At 42.4% G+C, this 25,630-nt stretch overlaps 1 protein-coding gene across 10 annotated transcripts in view; it reads right to left on the reverse strand.

Annotated features, from left to right (window-relative positions):
* ksr1a (kinase suppressor of ras 1a) overlaps positions 1–25,630 on the reverse strand; it is a 33,551-nt gene extending 7,921 nt beyond the window's left edge. The window contains exons 1-18 of one of the 10 annotated variants that reach the window (XM_076888990.1): positions 25,444–25,630; positions 21,912–22,168; positions 12,943–13,083; positions 6,839–6,986; positions 6,264–6,738; positions 4,853–5,034; positions 4,223–4,292; positions 3,741–3,824; positions 3,473–3,534; positions 3,270–3,379; positions 2,824–2,995; positions 2,487–2,528; positions 2,160–2,208; positions 1,465–1,543; positions 788–1,072; positions 506–702; positions 314–410; positions 24–157 (exon numbers count right to left, since the gene is read on the reverse strand). In XM_076888990.1, the coding sequence (XP_076745105.1) occupies positions 24–157; positions 314–410; positions 506–702; positions 788–1,072; positions 1,465–1,543; positions 2,160–2,208; positions 2,487–2,528; positions 2,824–2,995; positions 3,270–3,379; positions 3,473–3,534; positions 3,741–3,824; positions 4,223–4,292; positions 4,853–5,034; positions 6,264–6,738; positions 6,839–6,986; positions 12,943–13,083; positions 21,912–22,121 (2,537 nt within the window). In that variant the 5' untranslated portion in view covers positions 22,122–22,168; positions 25,444–25,630. Of the gene's footprint in view, positions 1–23; positions 158–313; positions 411–505; positions 703–787; positions 1,073–1,464; positions 1,544–2,159; positions 2,209–2,486; positions 2,529–2,823; positions 2,996–3,269; positions 3,380–3,472; positions 3,535–3,740; positions 3,825–4,222; positions 4,293–4,852; positions 5,035–6,263; positions 6,739–6,838; positions 6,987–9,464; positions 10,022–12,942; positions 13,084–21,911; positions 22,477–25,443 lie in introns of those variants that run through there. The other 9 variants (XM_076888994.1, XM_076888991.1, XM_004557370.4 and 6 more) reach the window with 9 other exon arrangements.

Here is a 25,630-nt window from a genome sequence, read left to right on the forward strand (position 1 = left end):
GGAGCGGTGGACATGTTTCTTACCTTCCCTCCTGAACAACTCCAGAGATCCCAAACAGGCCAAAGTCTGCGATCACAACCTTATTGGTGTCATGAAAAACGTTCTTTGACTTCAAGTCTTTGTGAACAATGCCTTTGGCATGCAGATAGCCCATTCCCTGTCCAGGCCAACGGTGTTCAGACAAAGGAAAACACAGTAATAGAAAATTATATCTTTGACTACACAGTTCTGCTATGTTTAGTACGTAACATGATTTTTCCCCCCTAAGATGTCACGTTTCTCACAAATTAACACACAAAAAAGAAACAAATACCTTTACAATCTCCTGAGCAATTTGTCTTGTCTTGTTAATATCCAGAGTGTTTTTAGTGTCTCGAACTACTGAGTAGAGTGTCCTCCCTTTACAAAAACTGCAGGAGTTAGAGGAAAATCATTCTATTAAAGCAAACACATGCATCCGGTTTAGAATCGTTTTTGAGGTAACCTGTGATATTTTTGTTCTCACCTGGTGATAATGGCCAGGTGGGGTGGAGCCATGCAGGCTCCCATAAAGAGGACCACATTCTCATGCCTGGTCTGTCTGTAGTTCATCACCTCCTTTTTAAAGAGCTTCAGGTGGTCCTGATTGTTCCCATCGATCTCAAGAAGCCGGATGGCCACCTCGCCGTGCCACCGGCCCTTGTGCACTTTTCCCCAGCGGCCCTGGATAAACAAAACACAAACTGTCTGATTTTTTATTTTTTTCGAGTATGCAACACACTAGGAATTCGTTGGGTAGATTCCTCACCTTTCCTATGAGCTCCCCAAGGTCCAGCTGCTCAAAGGGGATGTCCCACTCTTGCAGGTAAACGCTGGTCTGACTGGCCTTGCGGGAGATGGGGCCCTTCCACTGGTTTCCCCGAGAGTTGGGCAGATCATCCAGCTCGTCGCACTCGCCGTCGGAGCCCATGTGCATCCTGATCTCCCCTCTGTCGTCCTCATCTTCTCCTCCATCCACATTGTCCTCATCATCCTCCTCATCGTCGTCCTCCTCCCCTTCGTGATCTTCATCTTCGACCTCCTCATCCCCTTCCTGCAATAGTGTGGCGATGGTTTTTGTAAAAGTTGATTTAAAAAAAAAAATCTACCAAATATAAATTTAAAACTGCCGATGAACATTTTGTAAGCCAGTGTTGCCACCTGAGCAGGTTCTAATCAACAGATGTCACAGGGACTTTTAGTCACATTTGGATGTTTTAATTAAATCTCAATCTTCAGTCACCTGAGCTAATTTCATACCCCAGTTGACAATTGTCCAACCTTTTAGGAAATCAAAGTATGAGTGTCTAAAAACTGAAAACAAAATTAAACAAAACCAATTTCTGAAGGTGTGACACTGAACAGCTTCACTGTACAGACTAATAAGCAAAGAGCCAGGAAACAGTACAACAAAAGAATATTTGTAGACTGCATCTCCAGCATTACCTCTTCATCGTCATCTTCTACCAGCTCATCATGTACGTCGTCTGATGATTGCTCTATCTCACTGCTGTGACACAGAACACTGATATCAGAGGGGTTCAAAGCAAGACAAAAAAAATAAATAAAAGGCTGTTTCCGAAAGAGTGACACTGCACAAAATGCAAGTTATGCCAGAGTACAATGATCTGCAGATCGTTTAAGCTCTATATTTCATTTTAAATAGTACAAAGACATCATGACAAATGGTGAAGGTGAGATTCCGATAAAAGCACCAAATGTTTTCCGTGGATGACAGATCTATACTGCAGGCAGGCCAGTTTTAATGATTTCTTTGAACTGTTCTGTTTCCAGAGTGGAATGATTGTACAGCATACTTCTTTAAAGCCTTTAAAAAAAACAAGAATTGGGTGCATAAGTTTGAATTTACTTTGGATCATCTTTAATTGAAGTGTCATTGACAAACTTTGAAGTTTCAAAGCAAAATAAAGTTTCTCACGTTCAACATTTTACATTTATTTAAAGGTTTTGCTGTGTTATTCAATTAAACATGTGGTTTACATAATTTGCAGATCATCACATTCTGCTGTTATTTACATTTTAGAGCATTCTGCCATTTTTAAGAAACAGGGTTGTAAATAACCAAAACCACTGTGTAGTCACTAAAACTTGGATTAAAGCTTGAGACAAAAAAGTCTTACACTCTGTCCTGAAGAACATCTGAGTGGAAATTTGCAGGACTGGAAACATCTGCAAGGAAAATGACACCAGTTAGGGATGACCAATGGGAGCAAAAGTTACAGAGCCAGCACCACACATGAACATGACTGCTCATGCAATTTCCTACTACTTCCAGCAGATGGCATCAGAATGCTGCCACACAGTCAAACACAGCTAATCTAACTACTATAACCCTTAAAAGCAAACATGCAGGAGACAGAAAACTGTAAAGAAGCCATGGTGTGGAGGGAGAGGGGGATGAAGGGATCTTAACAATGTAGTATTACACTTTTGGACCATCAACTCACCTGGGAAGATAAATTGCTGTCTATGCTGAAAGTAACAGGCAGCTTTTTCAAAGAAAAAGAGAATTGGAAGAGTGATAAGCAAGGCAAGGGACACAAGGGTTTTTGGTTAGAGAAGCTTTGAATTAAGAGATCTTCTTAAAAACTCCTTTTAGTGTTAATATTGTGTATTTGGGGAAAAAGGATAAGTAGTTGTGGGAGCGCCACACTCCTGAACCGGAAAAGATTCATCGTCAAATGCATTGAGGAAAAATCAGAACAATGTCAGCATGCATGTTTCAGTATATACTCTACATGTGTATCTGTGCATCTGTGTTTGTGATTCTGTACCCAAGCTTACCCGGGAAATTAAATCGGCTGTCTCGATGACCTTTGGGTGAAGGGTTGGGCGGTGGTGTGGCACTGGGGGGGTTGCTCTGCTGGAAGGGTGCTGGGGAGGAAGGTGTGGATGAAGTGGTGGAGGATGGGTTGCTGCTGGAGTCCAGCTGGTTCAGTACTGGTGGATGATCCTGCTGGGACCGGGATGGAAGGTTACAACACTAAGCATGATTGCTATTTATTAGCCATGTTGCATTGCCTTCAAGATTTCTTCAACAAGCTCTATGCTTTATTTTCCTGTCAGTGCACACTTTAATAGTCAGGTGTGATTTCAGATACATTATCTTTACAATGGTTAGCATGGACAGATGATGGAGATAATGGAGGTATATGTATTGGCATAATAGTTCAAGGTAATTAAAAAGGGACTACACACACGGCAGTTCTCTGAAAGTTCTTTTAATTTACCTTTTTCGTAATAGCCTTTGGTAGTGTGCCAAACTGCGGTGCTTCCTGCGGCCGGTCCACTGGGTTGTTTATATCAGAGGGAACTGACTCGGTCCTCCGAATTTTGGCAACTGTGGGAGAAAACCAATCATGTCACAAACAGGCATGAATGCCAAATAGATTTAGCCCATCAGCTGCACAGCGTGGGATGAAAGAAAACTTACTTGGTAGAAAGGAGATTCTGCAGGATGGAGCTTCCTTTGTACATTTGTTGTGGCACTTTAATCTGCATTAGCAAAAAACAAAAACAAAAACATAGGCAGCATATGAGAGGCTTAGCGGTAATTCGTAATTAGCACCAACATGCCTTACACCCAGATCAAGATTTAGCCAAGACATCAGATTCCCACCTTCCTAAAATACATGTGCCTTCTAACGGACCTTTTTTTTCACCACTTTTTTGGGTTGTGTTTGTGACAGTAATTAACTCACCGACAGTGTTTGCACTTAACTCCAAACATCATGTTTTTCTGGCACACTTGACATGTCTGGGACAACCAGGATTTGGTGGAAAACCTAAAAAACAAAACATAAAAGCTTCTTACGGACCCGCTCTGTATTAGATCGCTGTAAAGTTTAATTTATAAATGGTCTGGACTTGTATAGCGCTTTACTAGTCCCAAAGGACCTCAAAGCGCTTTACACATCCAGTCATCCACCCATTCACACACTGGTGATGGCAAGCTACATTGTAGCCACAGCCACCCTGGGGCGCACTGACAGAGGCGAGGCTGCCAGACACTGGCGCCACCAGTAGGCAACAGGTGAAGTGTCTTGCCCAAGGACACAACGAACGAGACTGTCCAAGCCGAGGCTCGAACCGGCAACCTTCCGATTACAGGACGAACTCCCAACTCTTGAGCCATTATTGCATTAACAGCAAATCTATCTTTTCTAGGCATTGAAAGGTCTACCTGTGCGTGACTGCAAGCCCTATATCCCTCCTTATTGCTTGTGGGGAGCTGCGATGCACTGCTACATTATCTAGAAAGAGACAGAAAGAATGCAAATGATGAGTAATGATTACAAGGATGGCTGACTGAGGTGATGTTAAGTTAAAGCCTTTATTTACATTCAAGCACAAAAACACACACAAGATCATTATAGCAATGTTGCAGAACCAAAGACTTTTACATCGTGTCAGTAAAGTGGACCTATCATGTCTTTACTCCTGTTTTTCTGTGGATTCCAATTTTAATATTGCCAAAATTTCAAATAGTGATGTCAGTGCATCTGTAGTAGCAGTTCCTGTGAGCCAAAAGCTCAGATTTCAGACTGCATTTTTTACTGTTATATCTCATTTAGTGGTTGTGTTCTTAATGTGGTCATTTACAACACAGTCTTAAGCTTTGAGTACACCTGTTCTTTAGATCTGTTCAGACAAACAAAGTAAAGCTGTCTTTAAGAGAATGAACTGACAAGTTGCACCAAGGCCCCGTATACAAGAACCATTTTGATCTACGAAGCTGGAAATTAGCACAATAAGTCCACTTTAAGCAGGTATATTCAGCAAAATTAAAAGTGCATGCATGCAGCTGACTCACTCTTAATTGTGCTGTGCTCCTCCAGCAGTGTGGGAGTTCCAGGAAGGGTGTAAGGTGCTGTGTTGGCAGCTGGGGTGGCACCGGGTGTCCTTGCAGACACGGCGGAGTAGCGAGAAGGCGAATCCTCACATCCGTTACCGTTGACTTGCATGTTCAGGAACAACTTGTTCTTTTTAACACACCTGGAAACGCACAGAAAGAAGAGTGAATCAGCAGGTGCTGTATACTGAACTGCTTGCTTACTATACTGCACAGGACAAATTATGTAAGGGCCTGGGAGAGGCACGTTGGAGAACCTTAATTGCATTGGCACACGAAGGGCAGGGTGACATCCTTAACACCCAGAGTGAAGTCACAAGGAGTGAAGGGCTAAGCGGTGCCAGGTCTGTGGTTTATACGCACATGCACACAAACACGTGAGTAGCCACAAAAATTTGCAAAAAGACTATCAGTCTAGTACTGCGACTTGCGACCTCCTTACATAAAGTAACACTTTTGTAATATACTGCACAACATATGCAGAGTGAGAATAAACCTCCAAAAGCATATAGTGTCCTATGTTAGCCATTTTTTCCATTTTTTTTTTTAAATAAAGTTTTCCACAAACCGATATTATGGATAAACATGTGATTGCATTGTGCTTGGGCAGCCAGTCCTAGTACAGAGGTTAAAAAAACATTAGATATTAAGAGAGAGAGGGATAGAGAGAAACTGTGTGTTTCTTGCCACCTCTGAGCATTAGAACTAGGAAATACTTCCTGTTTTGACATGACTCATAATCTCTGGGAATCTGCGTGGGGATTAGCTCCACTCATACAGCGAGAGCAAAGGAGCAACAGGCAGTATGTGAACGGATGTGAAAGAGGAAGGGGAAGAGGGAGAGAGAGCGAATGAGGACATATCTAAGGAAAACTGCTTCTGTCCCGACAGAGCGCAAGGCGAAATTAAGAGTGAGACATCGGGCAGGACCGGGGCATTTTATCAAGTCCTTTATAAAATGTCAAACAACAAGTGCTCTTTCAGTTGATAGTAATAACAAACTGGAAAAAAAAAAAAAAAAAACATCCCTTGTGAGACGGCTTGTCAGCTGGCCAACGCCGTTTGCTGGCCAGCACAAATCAGAATTTTGTCCTTTTCCTTTCTGTGAAGCAGCAGAAACTAAACACTTCCTGCAAAAACAAGCTGAGATTCAAATTTCAGTGAAATAAAAGATACCCCCCCCCCAAAAAAAGCAAACAGAAAACCCCCAAAACACATACACACTCCCCACAACAGAAGCAATCTGTCACAATTACAGTGCCATCTGAGGATTCCCCACTTAGTTCCAGTCTGACCTACTTATAAAAAGCTGCAAATGAGGTGAATTCTTGAGCAGTTTCTTCAAACCACCCATTAACAGCTTAGCACCTACTTGTTGGTGGGAGGGTCCTCGATGCGGTTGCCCAGCTGGGACTCGTGGCTTTTGCTGCGCGTCAGTGTGATGTTGGGAAGCAGGTGCAGTACCTTGCGGGATGGCGGGGGAGGGGTGCAGGGAGGCTTCAACCGGTGACGCCTCTTTGAAGGAGGCGTTATAGGTGGGGTGGAAATGTGCCCATGGAGGCGGGCTGCGCGGGCGAAGGACATAGGGAATGGATCTGTGAGAGGGCTGTCGCTATGTGCGTCTGGCGTGGGCGCCGCTGACACAGAGCCTGAGCGAGGGTGGGGGAAGGTTGCGCAGGGAGTGGATGGGGTGGACTGGATGGTGGATGGGCGGGCTAGAGGCGAGGGGCTGTGTGTGCGGAGTGGGGTCCCCAGGTTGGTTAGCTGGTCCGCTGTCAGCAGAGAGCCGCTGTCCCTCCTGGTGGGCTCAGACAGCCAGAGACTGCTGTCATCTCTTAGTTCGCCTCCTGGAAGAGACATGAAACAGACCAAAAATAAATAAATAAAAAGACTAATAGAAAATCCGTGGGAAATATACTCTAGGAACATCAAAGTGTAAACCCATACCTGATTCAGTAGCACTCTTTAGACAAGAGAGGGCAGCACCGAGTCTGCCACATTCTTCTGAGCTGGACCCAAGTCTTCGCATCGTGTCTCTCACCTGAGCTCCTGTCATCTGCAGTAAGGTATCCAGCGACAGCTTTGCCTCCACAGCCTTCAGAGGAGCAAAACAAAAGCCCATGACAGGAGCTCTAATCTATTACAACGTGAAGCAGTATGTTAGTGACAAGCTTTGTACAACAAAAGAGAGCAAAATAGCCCAAAAGAACTATGCTTATATGGCATTCATAAAAAATATTTTTTGTTCCGAGTGTACCCTCAATCAGCCACAACAACACTGTTTGTAGTGAGGCTGAAACTGAGCGTTAAAAAGGGCAAAATGTTGCAGTGCTCAGCAGGTTATTCAACATCTGACTCGGGACAGTTCCTGGAAATCACTGTTAATCCTGTTTGTTTGGGGTATTCCAAACACTACTTTGTCAGCTTATCTGATTTTTCATTAGCTGCGTAGAGCAGAAGCTGAACACCAAGATCAAACCTGAGCTGGGGTTTGACAAAAAACATGGCTTAATATTTTCTGTCTATGTGAAACCTCTTATACAAGTGTAATGACTGTACAATGGTGAAGGTAACTTTGACAACAGTAAAACAGGAAGTAAACAGTGATGCAGTAAGATGCAGAGTTAATACACACACCACACTGTGAGAACTGGGAAGCACTAGTGGGCCGCAAAGTAAGAAAACAGAAGCACATGCTTTATAATCTTTTTCCCCAATGGCTGAACGGATAAAGACACAAATTCATATAGGCTTGGATACTCTATGTGGACACAATTGTGAATTGTAAATAATATGAAGTATTGGGTGTCATAAATAAAGAAAAAAAAATCCAAATGGAGGATTAGCAGTGTGTTAAAGTTAACAGTGCTCACATTAGTTTTGATTGACATTAGCTGACCAGTATTTAATTAAGCATTAAATCTGTATCTTTATTAATACTGAAAAGTTATCAGTTTTGAAATTAAAACAAAGAACGCTTAATCATGACTGCTTTACAAATTGAAATTAAACCCTAAATGTAATCCACTCAGCAGCTGCGATATTTCTAGCATTTGTTTCAGAGTGGAAATTATTGTAGCACTTTATAATAGGCAAATTGTAAATAGTTTGCGATACTTTTTTGACTGACTATTATATTGTATTACGCGTTATATCACAGCTGATACCAGACAATATCAGCATTGTCAACATTTACATTCTCATGACACTGGGGCATATAAAAATTTATGTAAATGATGAAGGCCTAGTCACTGGTCAATGTTCAGAGCAGCAAATACTGCGGTTTATACAGAGCCATGGGCCTCTCAGAGACGCACAACATGTCCTTTAGTGTTAGTCCACTGATGCACGTGTCACAGCCACAGTGACAACTCTTTAAAACAAGTATTATAAACATTTAGCTTTATAGATAAACCATGCAAATAGCTTTTTTAAATGCACTACGCTGTATCATTTACAAAGCTCTGGAGGCATCACGCTGAACTTTAAAAAAAGCCACAAAGCATTTGTTAAACAAATAGTTGTTGTGTTATTTTAAATTCAAAAAAATACAAAAAAATAAAGTTGATAAAATTTCAAAATAAAGTCACATTGCACACGTTTAGCTTCACTTTTAGGTTAATGGTAACAAACCATTAAACACGGATTTATTAATTATGAAATTAATTTTGTTATACATCTACTCTGCTTTGCTTTCCCAATTCTACACATCTAAACCAGCGCCACATGTTTAACCCTTTCATGCATGAATTATGACAACCTCAATCATGATTTTTTTCTTAAGTATTTTTATTCGTCTTTACGCATGAAAAGATGAATAAAAATCCTTAAGAAAAAAATCCTGACAGAGGTTGTCATAATTCATGCATGAAAGGGTTAAATAACAATGATTACAATGAAACACGTCATACATCTATAGTAATTAAACGACCAGTGGGTGGCCGGTTATGGAGTGACACAGCAGTGTCCAATGTAGTGGTTTATGTGCTATTAAACCATCAACACTGACACAAATACAAGGAAACAGCCTCTGAATAGCTGTCCACTGTAGTGACCACTATGTATGAAAGGGTTAAGACTCGTCTCTGTGTGGCTTTCCTTTTTAGCCCGCTGTCTAGTTCCTCTCTAATGTTTTGGGTCATCTTGCTAACCACCCAGGCTGTCTTCCTTTTTTACTTCCCATTTTTGAAAATTTATTATTTCAGCAGACAGTAAAACTCAACAATAAGGCATCACAGGGTGTCGTAAACCAGACTGTTCCACTTTGGTTGATACTCAAACCCCATTTGGATGATTATTCCATTTCTTGACTATTGAAACTTTTTTTAATGCATTTATTTTATCTGAACTTGTAGCATTACAGTGAATCACCGAGGCTGCTCGCTCAAGTCAATCTCCTCAAATTTCAATAAAAACTGAAAAAAGTGGAGGCGTTCTTTATGACCTCCAGTGTACTACCAACTCCCACTTATTTAAGCATTTAGCACTGCAGTTTTCCTTTCATATTCCTCTGTTTCCAGCCTTTTATGTGCTTTAAAAAAAATGTAGTCTGCAAGATTGGAGATGTACAAACCTGGAAGGGCGGGGCTTTCTTTTTACAGCCGAGTTACTGAAGCGGCGAAATAAAACAACAGTGCAATCAACAACTGATGGATGACAGAAGGAAATAGGGCCAAATCCAGTGAGTTTAGGATGTTTCTTTTGACTGGGGAAGTACGCAATCACTTATCAGTCAGGTTAAACCCTTGCTCTCAGGGGCAAACACTGATCACAAAACTAGGGCAACCTCCCACACTAGTGTGTACACTAGAACCAAAACATAGCACACGCACACACTAAACCACACACATGTAAGGGGTGAGTGATGTGATATTTAAAGTTGCTGTCGGCCCTCTACTCTCATTCTATTTCCTCACTCAGAACATAGTTACAGCAAAGCCTGCATACGTGACCGTTTCACTGGGGCCTCCTATACATGCAGTATTATGTCGGCTCTGTTTTAATTACAGTTTTTTCTGATTGCGTAAGCACATTTTTTGTAACTATTGGCTAATTTTGCAAAACTCTTCACACAAATAAGAAAACCTGTCACCCAATAATCAAAACATTGTAGTTCTCTTGCAAAAGCAAACACAGCTAGATTAACTCTTCACACCTTCGTAAAAATGGTGTTTCCGTATCAAACAGTACACACAAGCCATCATCTACTAAGCACACAATGCGGCAACTGCACACTGATGGTATGAATACAAAACACATCTGGCTTTTGCTTTCTCTGTGCACAAGGTAGGCTATGTCAGTTTGAGCTCATACTTCTGTCATAGATCCATAAGCATAGAGGGATCCAAACTTCAAGTACTGGTGTTTATTCAAACACATCAAAACAAACAAGTGTTTATTTCCAAGTATAAGATTATTTGCAACCGCCATAATGACTATATGGGTTACTTGGTCTGCAGTGAACATGCTTCCTCTGCCCCCAGCATCTGGTCATCTAGCAATTCTGTAAAGTAACAATTTCAGTATTTTTACATCAATGGTATTGGTGTGTTTCTCATTGGCATATGGCAGTGCTACAAATCTTTGTGCGAAGTGACTGTACTAACCGATTCTCATTTCAAGATGTCCTTATGGTACTTGCTACAGTGTAGCGGCTCAGTTTAGGCTGGACCCGTTGGCCAGCTACCCTCAGGGTCATTCCACGGTTGATGACATGGTCCACTATTGTAGCTCTGATGTCATCAGCAATTCTATTTCTTACTCTTCCTACCCTTCCTCTCCCCCCTCCTCATCTTCCTCTCCCCCCTCCTCGTCTTCCTCTTGCTCCTCCTTGTCCTTGTCGTCCTCTTCATCCTACTTCTTCACCTCCACGTCCTCTTCCTCGGCCTCCTCTACTTCTCACTCTTTCTGCTCCCTCCATTGTACTCCGCACACACAGCTTACCTGTATTATAGTGCTTAGGCTGATTGCAAAGTGAACTAATTATCTAAGAAAGTTTTGACATGTGAAAGTGTGCCAGACAGTTGGCAAATTAGTGTTAATGATAGCCATACATGTGTATACTTTTGCTAGGAGTGTGTTGGAAATTTGGTAATTGAGTGTTGTGTAGTTAATTGTGCCTACAGTTTTGCAAAGTGTGTGTTACAAAATTGCAAACTGAGTGCAAAGCAGTTTTTGTGCTTTTAGTTTTGCAAACTCAGTGAGTGGTTTTGCTATAAGTCTGAATAGTTTTAGAGATTGTGCTACAGGAATCACAGTTAGGGTTTAAGCATTCAGAAAAAACTGTAATATGGGCCCTTCACAGGTTAGAATCCCCAGTAGGAATTCTCTGTATTAAGTCATCTACATAATTCAGCTACAAATAAAACTGGACTGTCCATCACATAATCTAGCCATCATAGTATAAAGTGAGGAGATGCGCTGTAGACTTCTCAGTCTAATAATATTTGGTCTAAATAGGTCATCAAAATGCCGCTACAGTCCTTCGTCCTTTGGGATGTCCCCGCCGGTCTACAAGACATACAAATGAGCACTTTCTATTTCATCAGAAAACCTCATCGTGTCTCGTGCAAAGCTAAATTCTTTTGAAAGGAAGTGAGGTTTAAGAGTGAATGGACTAAACAGTAAACAGAGCACAAATAATCAGATACGGAACAAGGCCGCAACACAAAGCACATACAAGGCCGGCACATATTAAAGAATAACGAGTGCAGAAGAGTTTTAAAAATAAAGCAGGTTACCGTCAGGTCACAAAACAAAGACAAATGGACTGGAACGACAAAAACACATAAGAGCTGACATGGATTAAAACAGTTTACAGCAGGACACGACAGGACAGGACAGGGGGAGAGAAAGGAGAGACAATTTTGACAACCCAATAAGAAAAATGATAAATCCAGGCGTTAAAACAAACAAACAAACAGCTGACAGCCACTAAACAATAGCGGAGCTTAAAAACAACACTGAAACAAAAATGATAAGTTAACCAGCTGGTAGCTTCTGCAATGGAAGACTGCACACGGCAATGCTCTAAAGTTTCATCATGATCAGAAGTGACAGCAAATAGCGAGTTCTGAAATTGCATTAATAAGGGAGGCTTTCTGCAGGAAATCTCTCTGCTCAAGACTCCCCACTGCTACACGAGGAGGTCAGAGGTCAGTGTCAGCCGCAGATTAGCAGGCTGGAGTCACAGTTCAGGAGCGGGACACTTGAGCGGTGCTGAAAAACACATATTAAACATTTTACTGCACTACATGGTTCTCACACCCAAGGTCAGTTCTTTATTTTCTGGGTCATTGTCTTTTTGGGAGACCGACAGAAAGTGAAACAGACCTTACCCTGGTTCCACCACAGCCCAAGTGATCCAGCACCTAAATAAATGCTAATTGTGTATGTTTAGGCAAGGAACAGGTCATTATCTTATTTTAAAAGAATCTACTGAAAAACAAGACTTTAATATACCTGGGGGTTTTTTTTAATGTACATGTAACCATCAACAATGCTAGAGCAATGAAAAAGAAAAGGCACAGAGTGGATCAGTTAAAGAACTATAATAAAGATAAGTACACTTTGTACACTTGTATAAAAAGGGCCTTCTCTTCCCTCTTACAAACATGGCATGGAGCTATAAATAGCAGCAGAAGGCTGAGAATGAGATTTTTGAAGCATTCAAGACTTTCTCCGAGCACAGACCAGCATGTCTCTTCCAGTTTCGCTTTTTTTGCTTTGCTAGTTTTGTGAGCCTTGTTTCAGTAACAAAAAAATAAAATTTGACAGTAGAAACAGTTATCTGAAATGAATCAGCTCAAGTTTAGATTTTGGCGCTGCCGTTCTCAGGACGTCAAAAATGAAGCAGCTTCTCTTTTTGAAAGGCACTTTGACGGCCGCTGGTTAATTCCTCATGCACATGTGAATGTTGACTGAGTGCACATCACAGACTGCATATAAAAGACTTTTATACGCAGTCTTTGATGTGCTTATAGAACAGCTGTAAACGGGAGACAAACGCCAGTCACTCCGGCCAGAGTACTGGCGCCCAGACGATGACCTACCTCAATGAGCTCTGGTCGCAGGTTGATGGTGCGTAACCAGTCTCGCAAGTGTGGATAGCTGTCTAGGGCCTCGGGCCTCTCTGTCTCTGGCACTTTCTGCTTGCACTGGAGCTGTTTACAGATGTATTTCATCAGCTTCACCTGCAGGGAGCAATAGAGAACATAGCAGAGAAGGGAGGGGCAGGTTAGCGGGGGAGACTGGGAGTCTGCTACGAGCTACATGAGAAAGAGCAGGCATTCACTGTGAAGGGTATCTGTCACACCTGTGTTGGCAGGGTTTTATTGTTGCAGAGGTACCACCTTTAAAGCAGAAACAGACCGAAAACTGCTGTTTTCACACGAGTGACATGACACTGACCTGACACCAGATGAGCCTCTGTTACGATAAAGTCAGACACGTGAATATCTCCACACCCTCGCTTACTGTTTATTCCCCCTCTACTGAGCTCAGTGTACCTGCAGTGACAGCTCCAATGTTTCCCTGTGCCCTCAAAGAGACAAGCTAATTAGATATAAACTGCTATTATTATCCAGAGGAACAATGACCTGGTCATCTAATGAGAGCATCAGCAGTGCTGCCAAAGCAAATGTGTCTGTTTGCAGCTGAGAAGCATCAAAGTTCAGAGTGATGGAAAGAAAGTGCCCATGTGACTAGTTTCGTCCCACGGGCATTTTCCTTCAAACTTTCTTATTTTCTCTGAGCTTCTACAAATCTTTTACCCTCCACTTCATGACAGAGCCAAGGAGCCATCATTTTCTTTCCAGGTTTAACACATTGTGCACAATGTGTCCACAATGTGATGCCTCTATGAGGCCAATTCTTCTCTCCTTTACATGTCATTTTTCTAATTTTTTTCAAAGTTAATTTTTTTCTTTATTTTTAATAGAGCTAGGGGCTTTCATCATAGCATTTCTAAACATACTACATTTCTTTAGAAACCATGAATTATTTCTATTTGCACTACAGAATTATTACAGAGAAAGCGAAAATGACCATGATATTATTAGCCCTCTGAAAAACGGACCTTTTAACTGAGCCATAGCACAAAGCACTGCTGTGCAACGGTGTGCTTTAACTTTGTAATGCCCAGAGTTTGTAAAATCAATTCCCAAGTTAAAAACTGAGACACTAATCAGTTTAGATTTGAGAAAAAAGGTAGATGGACAAACAAAGTTACCACAGAGCAATACCATCAAGATATTCAAACACAGTACAGGACAAGTCTGACAGAGAAAGAAAACTAATGAGAGATGTGTTTAAAGACACCAGAACACCTGCTAAGACACTAGTGAATGACTTAGCCAAGTATGGAATTGCAATCTCAAAGAAGACAATCACTGGAACCCTGCACAGAAATGTACTGTGAGGTGACAAACCAAGAGACACCTTCAAGCCAGACTGAAATATGCAAAGGACAACCTGGAGAAAGATTATATGTACTGGAAATGTGTCCTTTTGTCAGATGAGACAAAACTAGAGCTCTTGGGCTGCAGAAATGCTGCTTATGTTTGGAGAAAGAAATAAGAGGTGTATAACCCAAAGAACACCACTGTAAGCTGTACACCTTTATGTGTACAATATAAAACTATTGTCCAGTATATTGAGATGAGCTGTAACTCTGTCAGGTTCTAAATAAAGTATTCCTTTCAACAAGATGCACAGACACCTACTTCTCCTCAGTTTTTTTTAATTAGCAGGCTGGGTGCAACCTTTGTTGTAGTGTCACATGACATCAGACCCAACATCAGTTAACATCCCATCAGTTAATATTGCTTTACCTTGTTTTTGTAGAGGAATAAATGATCGGCCTATCAATGCAAATGATTCCACTGGAGTCTGCACAAATAAAATGTAAAGCTGTAACAATTTAATCTGATGCCTTCCAAAAAACCCACGTTGAGCGCAGTGGTCCTGTGAGTAAGTATAACAATGCTCGCCGTGGTATTGGTTTGCAACGGCCTGCATTGTGCAGCTCAGCGTGACTGTATAGAGTGTCCTTATCTCACCGTCTATCTGTAAGAATCCATTACAGCAGGCAGCACCTTGAGATGAGCTGAACGGCACCAGCTACCTTTCGACCCACCGTGCACCTCTCGAGTGCCTGGGCAACAGCGACGAGCGTGTGTCTTTCTCTGCTCATTGAGCTTCCTCTACTCACCGACCAGACAGAAACTCGTACAGCATACCGCGCTTCTCTCGGAAAGTGTGGCCTTGGGATGTAAAAAGGCTTCTTCACAGCAGCCAACAAAAGCCTCTCCACTGGAGGCCAGAGAGATGAAAGATGATAGAAAGAAGTTAAATTCTCAACGTGTTGACCCTGACTGAAGCTTTTTAGCTCTGCGAGCAGTCGTCAATCATCAGCTGCAGTGAGAGCATTATAAAATAATAAAACTGAATGTAATCCAATGAAAAAGAAATATTACCAGCACACAAGAAAGCACCTTGTCATAAAAGCTTCTTTGGCTAAATCGAATGTGCCTAAATACAAACGTTTAGGTCTTACATGCCAAAGAGTGCAAGCAAGCTTTACTAAAAAAGGACAAAAACAGAGCAGCATTTCTGACTTGAACATGCATTCAGCTGCCAGAGGTTGGCCTTAGAGGCCAGTAAGTAAGACCAGCTCCCTCTCTGGGAGGAGTGAAAAGACAGGAACATATTTTGCTGGAAACCTTTTTACATATGGACATGTATGCAAATGTACTGGCGTGCACACACACACACACACACACACACACACACACACACACACACACACAGACCCATGTATACGGAGTAGATGGGAGATAGAAGCAGGACTGCACAAAGTGAACCTGTGATAAATGTGACATCCAATCCATTATAAACTCAGAATAACAGAGCCTGTAGTCCTTTTGGTTTTTTAGATCAGGCCTAGCATGGCATTTGCTCAGTGTGGCTAATGAGCTAGCCTCCTGCTTTACCTCCCTATACACCAGTGCAGCCCTGTGACGTCAGGTTACCTAGCAACCCCTCTTCTGAGTCGTCAGCAACATTTCAGTGGGATTTTCCCAAACATGTGAAACACAGAGCTCAGGCAACATACATATCACCATATAAACATCCCAATGTGTAGGAGCAAAAACACGACCAACATTTCTTTTATATTGTTCCTCCCACAGAGAGCAGTCTCTTTACCCATTATCATCTAAATGGGTAAGGTAGACAGGAGGACACAAGCACGAAACCCCCTCACCGATATCAGTACTGTGCATAAGAAGAGCACAGGCACGCACACGTCAACAAAATAATGGCAGGCTGGCCTGGTGGATATTATTTTTGGTGCAAAGGGAAGAAAGCAGTGTTTGACGTGTGGCCCGGAGGGGGAAGGAGGAGGAGGGGGGGAAATGGCGTCAGAGCCCACCTGTCAGCAGAGCTAAACAACACCATGGCAACAGCCTAATGCTGCGAGGGGATGAGTGACAGCCGGTTTGTTGGGCACCGAGGAAAGGAGAAGGGAGTCCGAGCACAGGCCAGCCTGACACAGCAGACTCGGGGAGCACATCCCACCGCTTCAGTTGTTTTGTTTTCTCAAGGCTCCTGCTGACACAGCCACTTCGGTGCACCTGCCAAGGCTATAAGCGTGGCCCTATCACAGAACTGAGCAACAATGCTCTATCCCCGGAAATGTTATTCGCAGATGAAGGTCAGCTCTCCCGCCCAGAAATCTGCACTCACGTCTTGTCGTCAGAACAGGCTCGCTGAATAAGAACACGCCTTATGTCATATATCATTAGCCATGTGGCCCCTCTGGACTAGGTAAGAAAAACCCAAAGAGGAGATACCGATATAAGTTTTGGTGGAGATTGAACAGAAAGTAGAGAGCACTTAAAGTCAAAGCACCTCTTAAAACTGTGTCCCAGAGATTTGCTTCATCATATCTGTATGCTACATTGTCACCATTGGCCAAAACAGGAAAAAAAAAAATCTAATCTTGACATATTTATGCAGGGGCCAGGTCACAGAGGGGAGGTGGGGGTGTGTCTGTCGGGTATAAACAGTTGACAGTCCAAGACAATGGCCTATAAATTGCCCCTCCTCCATCATTGTTAGCACCCATGCAAGTCGATGCTGGGTGGGAGTGGTAGGTCCAGGGGTACGTGTCTGTCTGAGCCTCAGACAGACCAAACAAGACACGTCTAAGAGGAGAACATGTGGCAAGTTTAGCCAGTTAAAATGTAAGGTTTACAAGCTGCTGTGAGGCATTGCACTTTTAAACATTTTAAAAGGTCTATTTTTAGACAATTACAACCAGGTATGATTTACAGCTAGACAAAGCAAATCCCTTCTTCCCAGAAAAGAAAAAAGTACAGCAGGCCTCAAAATTACAGGATGCAATCCTCAACTCACCCCCAGTCGGTTTAAGAATAGATCAACATCTGCCTACACTGTTCAACAGTATGTACTTCTATCTTATTGGTTACAACAAAAACAACAACAACAAACAGAGAAAGGGTCAGGGCTGATATAGTCACTACAGTTGTGTTTCCTCCTTTATACCCCCCCAACAGCAAACACACACACAGCAGTTGTCATGTCATGAGAAGCAGCACAGCGGATTGGCTTTGATTCTCCCCTCCCCTTTCCTCCCTGCTCTCCCTTCTCGAACGGGCTCTTTGCGCGTCATTTGATTTTCTTATTTAACAACCAACCCTGAAAATGCGTAGGAAGAAAGATGTCTAAATATAGATGCAGCCACAACAGCTCGCACCACGAGCGCGCAGCAAACTCTCTCCAACACTGTGAGGAGACAAAACAGAGTGACGCTTTGCTGTTTGCATTACATAGAGAGGTGATGAAAAAGAAAGGTAAGGGCACAGGCTGCTTTTATGGAAAGACTTACAGCATCAATGTATATATCTATATCTCTCTCATATATATATATATATATACACACACACACATATACACACATACATACACCTCAGAACACACCATTTAAGGCCAGCGTGCACGAGCAAAGCACTTGATATTAGGGTGCATTTGTTTTCCAAGTTGAGATTCTGTTGGGATTACGGCTCAGGAACAAACAAGGTGCTAAAAGGCAGAGCAAGTGGATGCGTGGATGCAATAAAGCAAGAGTCAAGCATACATGAAGAGCTACAGTAAATGTAACAGAAGCACCACGAGAGGCAGACAGAGCCTAAGCCTGAGTGGGATTAACGTGTGAAAAGTGAAGTACCAGTTAGCACTCCATTTGAGAGGCCAGTATCATTATCCTCTCACTGGCAAGGCAGAAACCCCCCCCCCCCCCACAAACACACACACACAGTTCAAGTGGAATAATAAAGCTCTCTCAATGAGAGAATAAAGTGAGTTCAAGCTGCTCTTGATTGCACTCCAGTGCAATATGGGAAAGATAACCCTTTCGCACCACAAGCGTGACAACTACTCTGACCTCACACAGACTGCTCAAATTCAACACACAAATTAAAAGTACTCGCAGCTCCAGCAGGAACGATATCCATGCCTCGCTGCAGAACAGACCTCCTCTGATATGACGGTTGCATGGTGGAGTGCTTGCTGGAACTTTAGAACCATGGCATGCCGCTGCAACCACTGCACGCCCCACCTCATCAGACACATCTCGCGCACGCCTGGAAAAGCAACACCTCTCACACAATACTTCTTAAGAGTCATTTGAAATCTACGACCAATGCACTAATCCACTTACTTCTAAGAGACGGGGAACGTAGTAAGAAGAATCTAACAGAGGGCCCAAGTGAGAAGTGAAACTACACAATGAAGGCAAGAGGTGGTTTCAAAAGAGCGTGCCAGTAAAGCTGTGGGAAGTAAGACCGCTGATCGGCAGAGGATCCCTAATGCCCTCCTCAGCCTGAAAGACATCTAACCCTAGCAGCGTTTCTGGCACGATACATTATCATGATTGAAACATTATCATGCCCGTCTGATAACCCTACTAAACCAATCCTTCATGTTACAAATGGATGCTTTCTGAAGAACACACCCAGAGAACAGCAAATAGGACTTCCAAATGTCTTCTTCAGTTTGTCTTGAGTTTTTCGGAGACAGAAAACTATCTATATCAGCAGACCGCAACTGTATTCTCCCCTCCTGCCAAAGATCTCTGCTTATCTTTAAGATTTCATCACATCAGTCTTTTTTTTCCCCAATTCTTGTTACTACCCCATTTGTTTTACTGTGTAGGAAGCATCCAGTTTAAGAAAAGCATGACAAAATCACTCCAAAGTCTGCTAACTCTCTAAAAACGGTCTACAAAATTAGAAAATAAGGACAAATAAAGCAACTGCAACATTTGAACAGCCTTAAAATCTTGTGCTAGAGGATCCATTTAGGCTGGCTTGGCATAGCAAACACAAACACAGTCATTGCATGGCAAAGAATTACACAAAGGAACCCAAGAGGTGACTGCACGTTTCCACTAGAGCTGTGATCTAAGATATTACGAGTCACGTGTTCTCAGACAAGTCGATTGTTGTCAGATTTTTTTATCTTTATGCTGCCACTTGCAGTAACAACGCAGCGTGTATGAACAGCTGCACCGTGAGCTCACTGCCAACTAGTCGCTGAAGCAGTTTAAACAATCAAAAGTACAGCTATAATCAGTGGAAATAAGAAAAAATACAATGACACACACACACACGTACAGCTGAGGCATAAAATCAGATAATGAAACGCAGACTGATGCACTTTTTATCTCCCCTTCAGGACTCGTTTGATTTCTGATTCTGATCCTACAGCAGGAAAGGATCCTGAAAGCTTGCGAGGTCTATAAAGCAGCAAACTTTGACTTGAAGTAACCACATCCACTGCTTCCACTTCTGACTTTCAGAGACAGCCCCTAATAACGGTCTCATAGGCACAGGAAAGAGACCCAGGAGCCTTCAAGAAACATGTGAGAGCGGCACGGCCTGTCCATTGTCATATAGAACAATGCTGGTGCAAAATGTGTCCACATGACAGCATTTCTCAGGAAGTACTCTGCCAGATCACATCCTGTTCCAGAGACAAGGTATGCATGACCACAGATGAAGAGGGGGTGAAAATGTGGAGCAGGATTCGCTTTGTACTCTTTGTTTTGAACCCGTTTATCTAGCTCAGCTCAGGCCCATATTTGATCATATACACACACACACACACACACACACACACACATATATACACACACACACACACACACACACACACACACACACACACACACACACATATATGGTTTTGGGTTTCGGCTGGGACCGAACAGAAAGGCTACAAATATCCAAACTGATTTGCTTTGTTTGCTTTGGTTTCATTCAGTTGAAGAATTTGAATGTTCTTTTAAGACCAGGCTTCTTTACTCGAGCCTGTAAAAATTTGTTCCTGCACAGAATAGCTGCCAACTCGCACCTGATGCCTGTCAGCCAGCGAGGGAGCAACCAAATTATTTTATAGAGATTCATACAGTATTCTCAAACTGGATAAAAAGCTGCAGCTGAGTCCATAAAACAGCTCAGTCATCTCTCCTTTGCCTTTGGGTAAATTATTACCCCCCCAGGCCTTGCTGGTGATATTTGTATTTGTGATTCTAAGAGGTTACGGACACAGTGTAACCTGTCGTTTAAGGGGCTTCTTCCTTCATTAGCAGCAATTCTGGACCGCGCTAAGTATTTCTAAAAAGTAGCTCATTATATCACTGTGAGGCTGAATAGAAAGCAATACTTTTTTTTTAATGTAGGGCAACAGCCCAGTTGTTCACGGGGTGTTTGGTTATAAAGAGATAAAAGAGACATGGATAATTGATAGCCTCTAGCCAATCAGGAGTGAGTATTCCTTTTAGCTAAGGTACAAGGCTTTAAATAAACCATGAACCAGAAAACCCCCATCATCTATTATGTCTCCAGGATGTCACTGTGACATTTGAAGGCTTTGAACTTGTAATATTCAACTGTTTTCCACATCTTCAAGCCTCATCAAAATATACTGTCTGTATCAGCCATTTATATGCCACAGCACCCCCCCCCCCCCCCCCCTTCCTCTTCCCATCACCCTCCTCAGCAACATCCAGGGCTGAGATTTAAAAAAAACAAAAAAAAAAAACAACTGGCCCTTTTGTTGAAACGACTGCAGAAGAGAGCTATATGTATAACCCTGTTTCGCATGTATCAGTTATCATTATGTGGTAAACCGAAAAAACGCACTCCCCCGTCCCTCATTTGAATTTTCCTGAAACATGCGAAGTGAGAGCAATATAGCGTGCGTCCTGTGCTGACGCCTGCACGCCACCAGGCATGACTTCTCCACCGTGCCGCCTGCTATAGTAGGGTATGTTGCTCCAAAAGAGCAACGCGCAAAGCAATGTCAAGTCATCCCCGCACGACGTAGGTGAATCGGCATCCAGATGCAGGAGAGCAGCAGCAGCAGCACACCAGCCTTTGCCTGCTGGATGAGGTTGGGGAGGGGGGGTAACCACATGGATCGCGTCGTACATTTGTATTTGTCTCACAGGCCCCACTGTATGGAGGCAAAACCAAGTGCAGAGCGCCATACACGAACATATACATATATCTATATAAATAAAAGCCGTGAGTGTCTATTGAATGTGTGCCATGAGGCCAGGCTCAATACAGCTGCACGGCACGGTGCTGGGAACTATCCAAGGAGCTCCGGGCAAATAAAGAATATTCTAGAGGGATAGTAAAACCCAACGGGACAAAGCAAAACTTCATTATGAGCTCCTTTTATTGTGTTTTTTTTTTAATGTTTATTTTTGAGTCACCTCTACACAGCGAGCCAGCAGTAGCCCGTAAAGCGACAAAATGTGCTCGGCTCACTGACACTGATAGGGCGCCTCAGCCAATATTCAGCCTGGGAGGCGGACATAGCGCTGGGGCTTCATGACTCCGCAATTTGGCTATACTGCTTTCTATCTCCGGACGGGGCTTATGCACGGAGCCCGTGCTCGGGAGGAGGAGGAGAGGGGGAAGCTCATTACCTCTAAAGTTCGTATTTCCTGCTGTGTGAGGTCGTTGGTGGCGGCGCATTTGGTGCGTAGCCCCTGTAAGCTGGAGATGGAGATATCAATCATATTCTGGATCAGTTCGCACTGATGTAGCGCGGCCATCGCTGCGCCACCGCCGCTATCCCTCTCCGGCTGCTCATCACTCTCGACCATCTTTCCGCCTTTAGCAGACACACTATCCATTCCTCGGCATTGGGCACGGCTGGAAGGGCTGGAGTCAAAGTGTTAAGCTAAAAAAATGTAAAATAAAAATAAATCAAACATATGCAGCAGTCCGGCGACGCAGCGACCTATTGTGGAAGTTAGCTGACAGCAATTGTCCCCAGCTCCGAATCTGGAAAAAAAAAAAAAAGAAAAGAAAAGAAATGGAAGCCCTGTGTGCAAACAAAAATGTTGACAGAGATGAAAATAAGGTGCTCGACGGTGACCCGGGTCCAAAGTCCAGTGAGGCTCGACTGAGAGGATACTCAAAGCTTCCACCGACACAGCTCTGACAGAGGCTTCCACCGTCTGTCAGCTGTTGGGAACATCATGGAGCGCGGTGCAATCTGGGAAATGAAGTCATATGGGTTACACCAACGTGCACTCCTCTGTCGTTCGTTAGTTGCTCACGCAAGAAAGCGAATGAAGAAAATGAAGGTTTTGAGAAGTATTAAAGTAACTTGTCTTCATCCGGGTGTCCTCCTATTTATTTTAATTTATTTTTTGTTGTATTGCAAGCTAGGAAAAGCGTATTAATAATACAATTAACGACGGCTTAATTGCATTAAACAGTTTTGATATACTGCAGGCTGATCCACTGTCACGTGCTTACTGGCACTTATCAGGGTTTTTGTTGTTTTAAAAGTCCGTGCTTCTCCTATTGTGACCATTTTTCAGCTGGGAGAAGATTAGTATGCAGGGTCACAGGTAGAGAAGCCTAAATCCAGGGGCGATTCTAGGATGAAACATTTAGGGGGGGCTCAGCCTCCAATCATAATGTAATGCATACAGTACAGGTGTCTGTGTAAAGGCCGTTAGGCTCAACAATGTTCTCCAGAATTTTTCAAAGTAAGTTAAAGAACTATTTGTAGAAAAGTGAGTGAGAGGAGAAATGTGCTGTTTCAGTCTCTTAACCACATAAAGACAGTCCATCTTACTTACGCAACTACTTATCTCTTACTTCTACTTAAAAACCTCAGTGTGACTGCACTGTAACATCACCACATCAACAACTGTGGACATTTAAATCTGTGTTAACTGTAACCTGTACCCACTCCAACAGATATCCATTGGTATCCATTCAGTAATACCAAAAAATATTACTTTACTGAATGAATATTACTTTACTACTGTGATTTTTTTAGTGCAATTTAGGGATGCTAAGTACCCCCCCCCCCCCCCCCCCCCCCAAATAGGCCTAAAATCACCAATATACCTAGATAAATAAAGATTATGTAAATGACTTTGTATAGGTCCTACCTTGTAACAGGAATGATCTTTGTGTTTCAAAATGACTTGACACCATTCATGATAGATATGTTTGACAGATTATAGGCCAGCAGGTCATTTTAGCAAATAGTGGAAATCGCTTTTTGGCAGCAAAGTAGATAATAAAGCAACTGCAAAATAATGCAAAATATACTGCTGTGGTGCTACGAGGACGTCCAGGCCTCAGCATACTCCCACTTTTTCTATTCTGATTGCAGATCTGTACAGAGAGGCAGGGCAATTCTAGAGTAGCTTTGGACACCAAGAATAATCACCACCTTTCACCTCACTTGCAGCTCCATACACTGTCATTATACTGTGCGGAGCAAAGCTGATGCACCAGAAGAACTATTTGGATAGGAAATTTAGCAATATGATTACAAGAGTGCCGACTAGTATATCCCCACATTCTTTGTATTTACATTTATTTAAAGACTGTGAATCAGTGCTGAATCCTCAGCTCATCAGATCAAGCTCACAGACTGTAGGCGACATCATAACTGCATAGTGAAATATACAAGGTGTACTTTGAGTAAAAGTGAGCTTTACACCCAGAGAATAAAGGATATGTGCATATTTAGTACACTTTTATATGCATATTTGGCACAAAAGAGACTAAAAAGTGATTTTATTGTCATCCTCACAGAGCATCGAAAGCCATAGGATGCATGGAGGCAGAAATGAAGGAATAACAATTTGTTACTGCAAAGTCGAAGCCGAGGTAGGTCGTCTGTCCTCATATCAGGACAGTGCATATTATATCTGTGGGGGTGGGATGAATTTGCAGGTTTCCACAACCGTTAAGTAGCAGTACACATGGCTTATTGCTGCAATGAGGGTGTGATGTTCCTTCCTTTAATATACCCTGATTATACAATGGAACGTGAGTCACTTCTCATGTAGCCCTGTGTTCCTTCTCCTCCATCTGTCTGTCTCTTCTCCTCTTCTGATTTGCAGGGAAAATGTAACTGTGTCTTACACTGGCCAAAAAAAAAAAAAAAAAAAAAAAAATTACACCAGTCCAAATATCAGCCGCACATGGTAGCACATAGAAATCAGACAGTGCAGAAGTGAAAAACCAAGTAGAGGGATTAGAAACCTCACTCTAGCTGTTTTGGTACACCACTGAGTCAGCCTCAAATCACTAGAAGCTATTAAAGTCAAAATGAACAACTTTAGTTCGGCTTAAAATAATCTGTAACCCGGCTGTATTAAAATGTTATGTTTATTAATGCACATACAGTATAAGCAAGTTCTTTAAATTTAGAATCATGGGTTGAGAAAGGTGACGCTGATAAGTAGTCTCTTTATGTTTGAAGTTTAATCAATATTTACTCACAAACAACACGTCAAGTTGGACAGACCTAAATCTCGACTGAAACACAAAAGAGACTTACTAGGAAATCCGACAAGCTTAGATTGCTATATGAAATATTAAAATGTAAGTCGATTAAACTAAGCAGCTTGTTGAATTGCTTTATCTTTTCAAGGCGACACTGTAACTTTCTCACAAATATATTAGAAGTACATGTAGGAGCCTTGCTGTAATGGAATGAAACAGACACAAAGTCTCACTCTCGAGTTATTGTTGTTGTTGGTCCACCACTTTGTGAATTCAGCCTTGCTGTATTAACAGCACAGATTTGATGATGAAATGCCAGCAGGACACCACGCCAATTTCAGCTCCTCTCTGCCTTCAAAATCAAGTTACAAAGCGGAAACAGAGGGATCATTGTAATAAGGGCTTTACAAAGAAAACAATACTAGTATGCTAAAAGTTTCTCTACTCGAGGACATGCTCTAGTAATCAAACACACCGAGCAAAATGGAAAAGATGGTTATTCTGTGTTTCGAAATATAACGACAGCTATTTTTGGATCCTGTGTCTTTGTAGGGGACATAACTATTAAACTCACATATGACAAAAAGGTGAATTTTGAGCAGTTTTTATTTTTTTACCTCATGTGCGCTCTTTCTCGTGAAACATGTACCGTATTGATAAGGACAACAAAAAAAAAGAAAAAATCAGTCTCACCAGTTGTTCTTCCTCCCCATTTTCTGTTTTTGCTGCAGTTTTTTCCCCCAAGATTTTGTTTCCATTTTAAATGATACTTGAAAATAACTGGCCATTGACCTCAGAAATATGATTGTACATCATGTAAGAAATCCCACAAGTATCTGAGTGGAGCATAAGCACAACGGTCAGCTCGCTTGACACAACT

The sequence above is a fragment of the Maylandia zebra genome, linkage group LG10 (genome assembly GCF_041146795.1).
Source record: "Maylandia zebra isolate NMK-2024a linkage group LG10, Mzebra_GT3a, whole genome shotgun sequence".
Taxonomy (NCBI): Eukaryota; Metazoa; Chordata; class Actinopteri; order Cichliformes; family Cichlidae; genus Maylandia; species Maylandia zebra.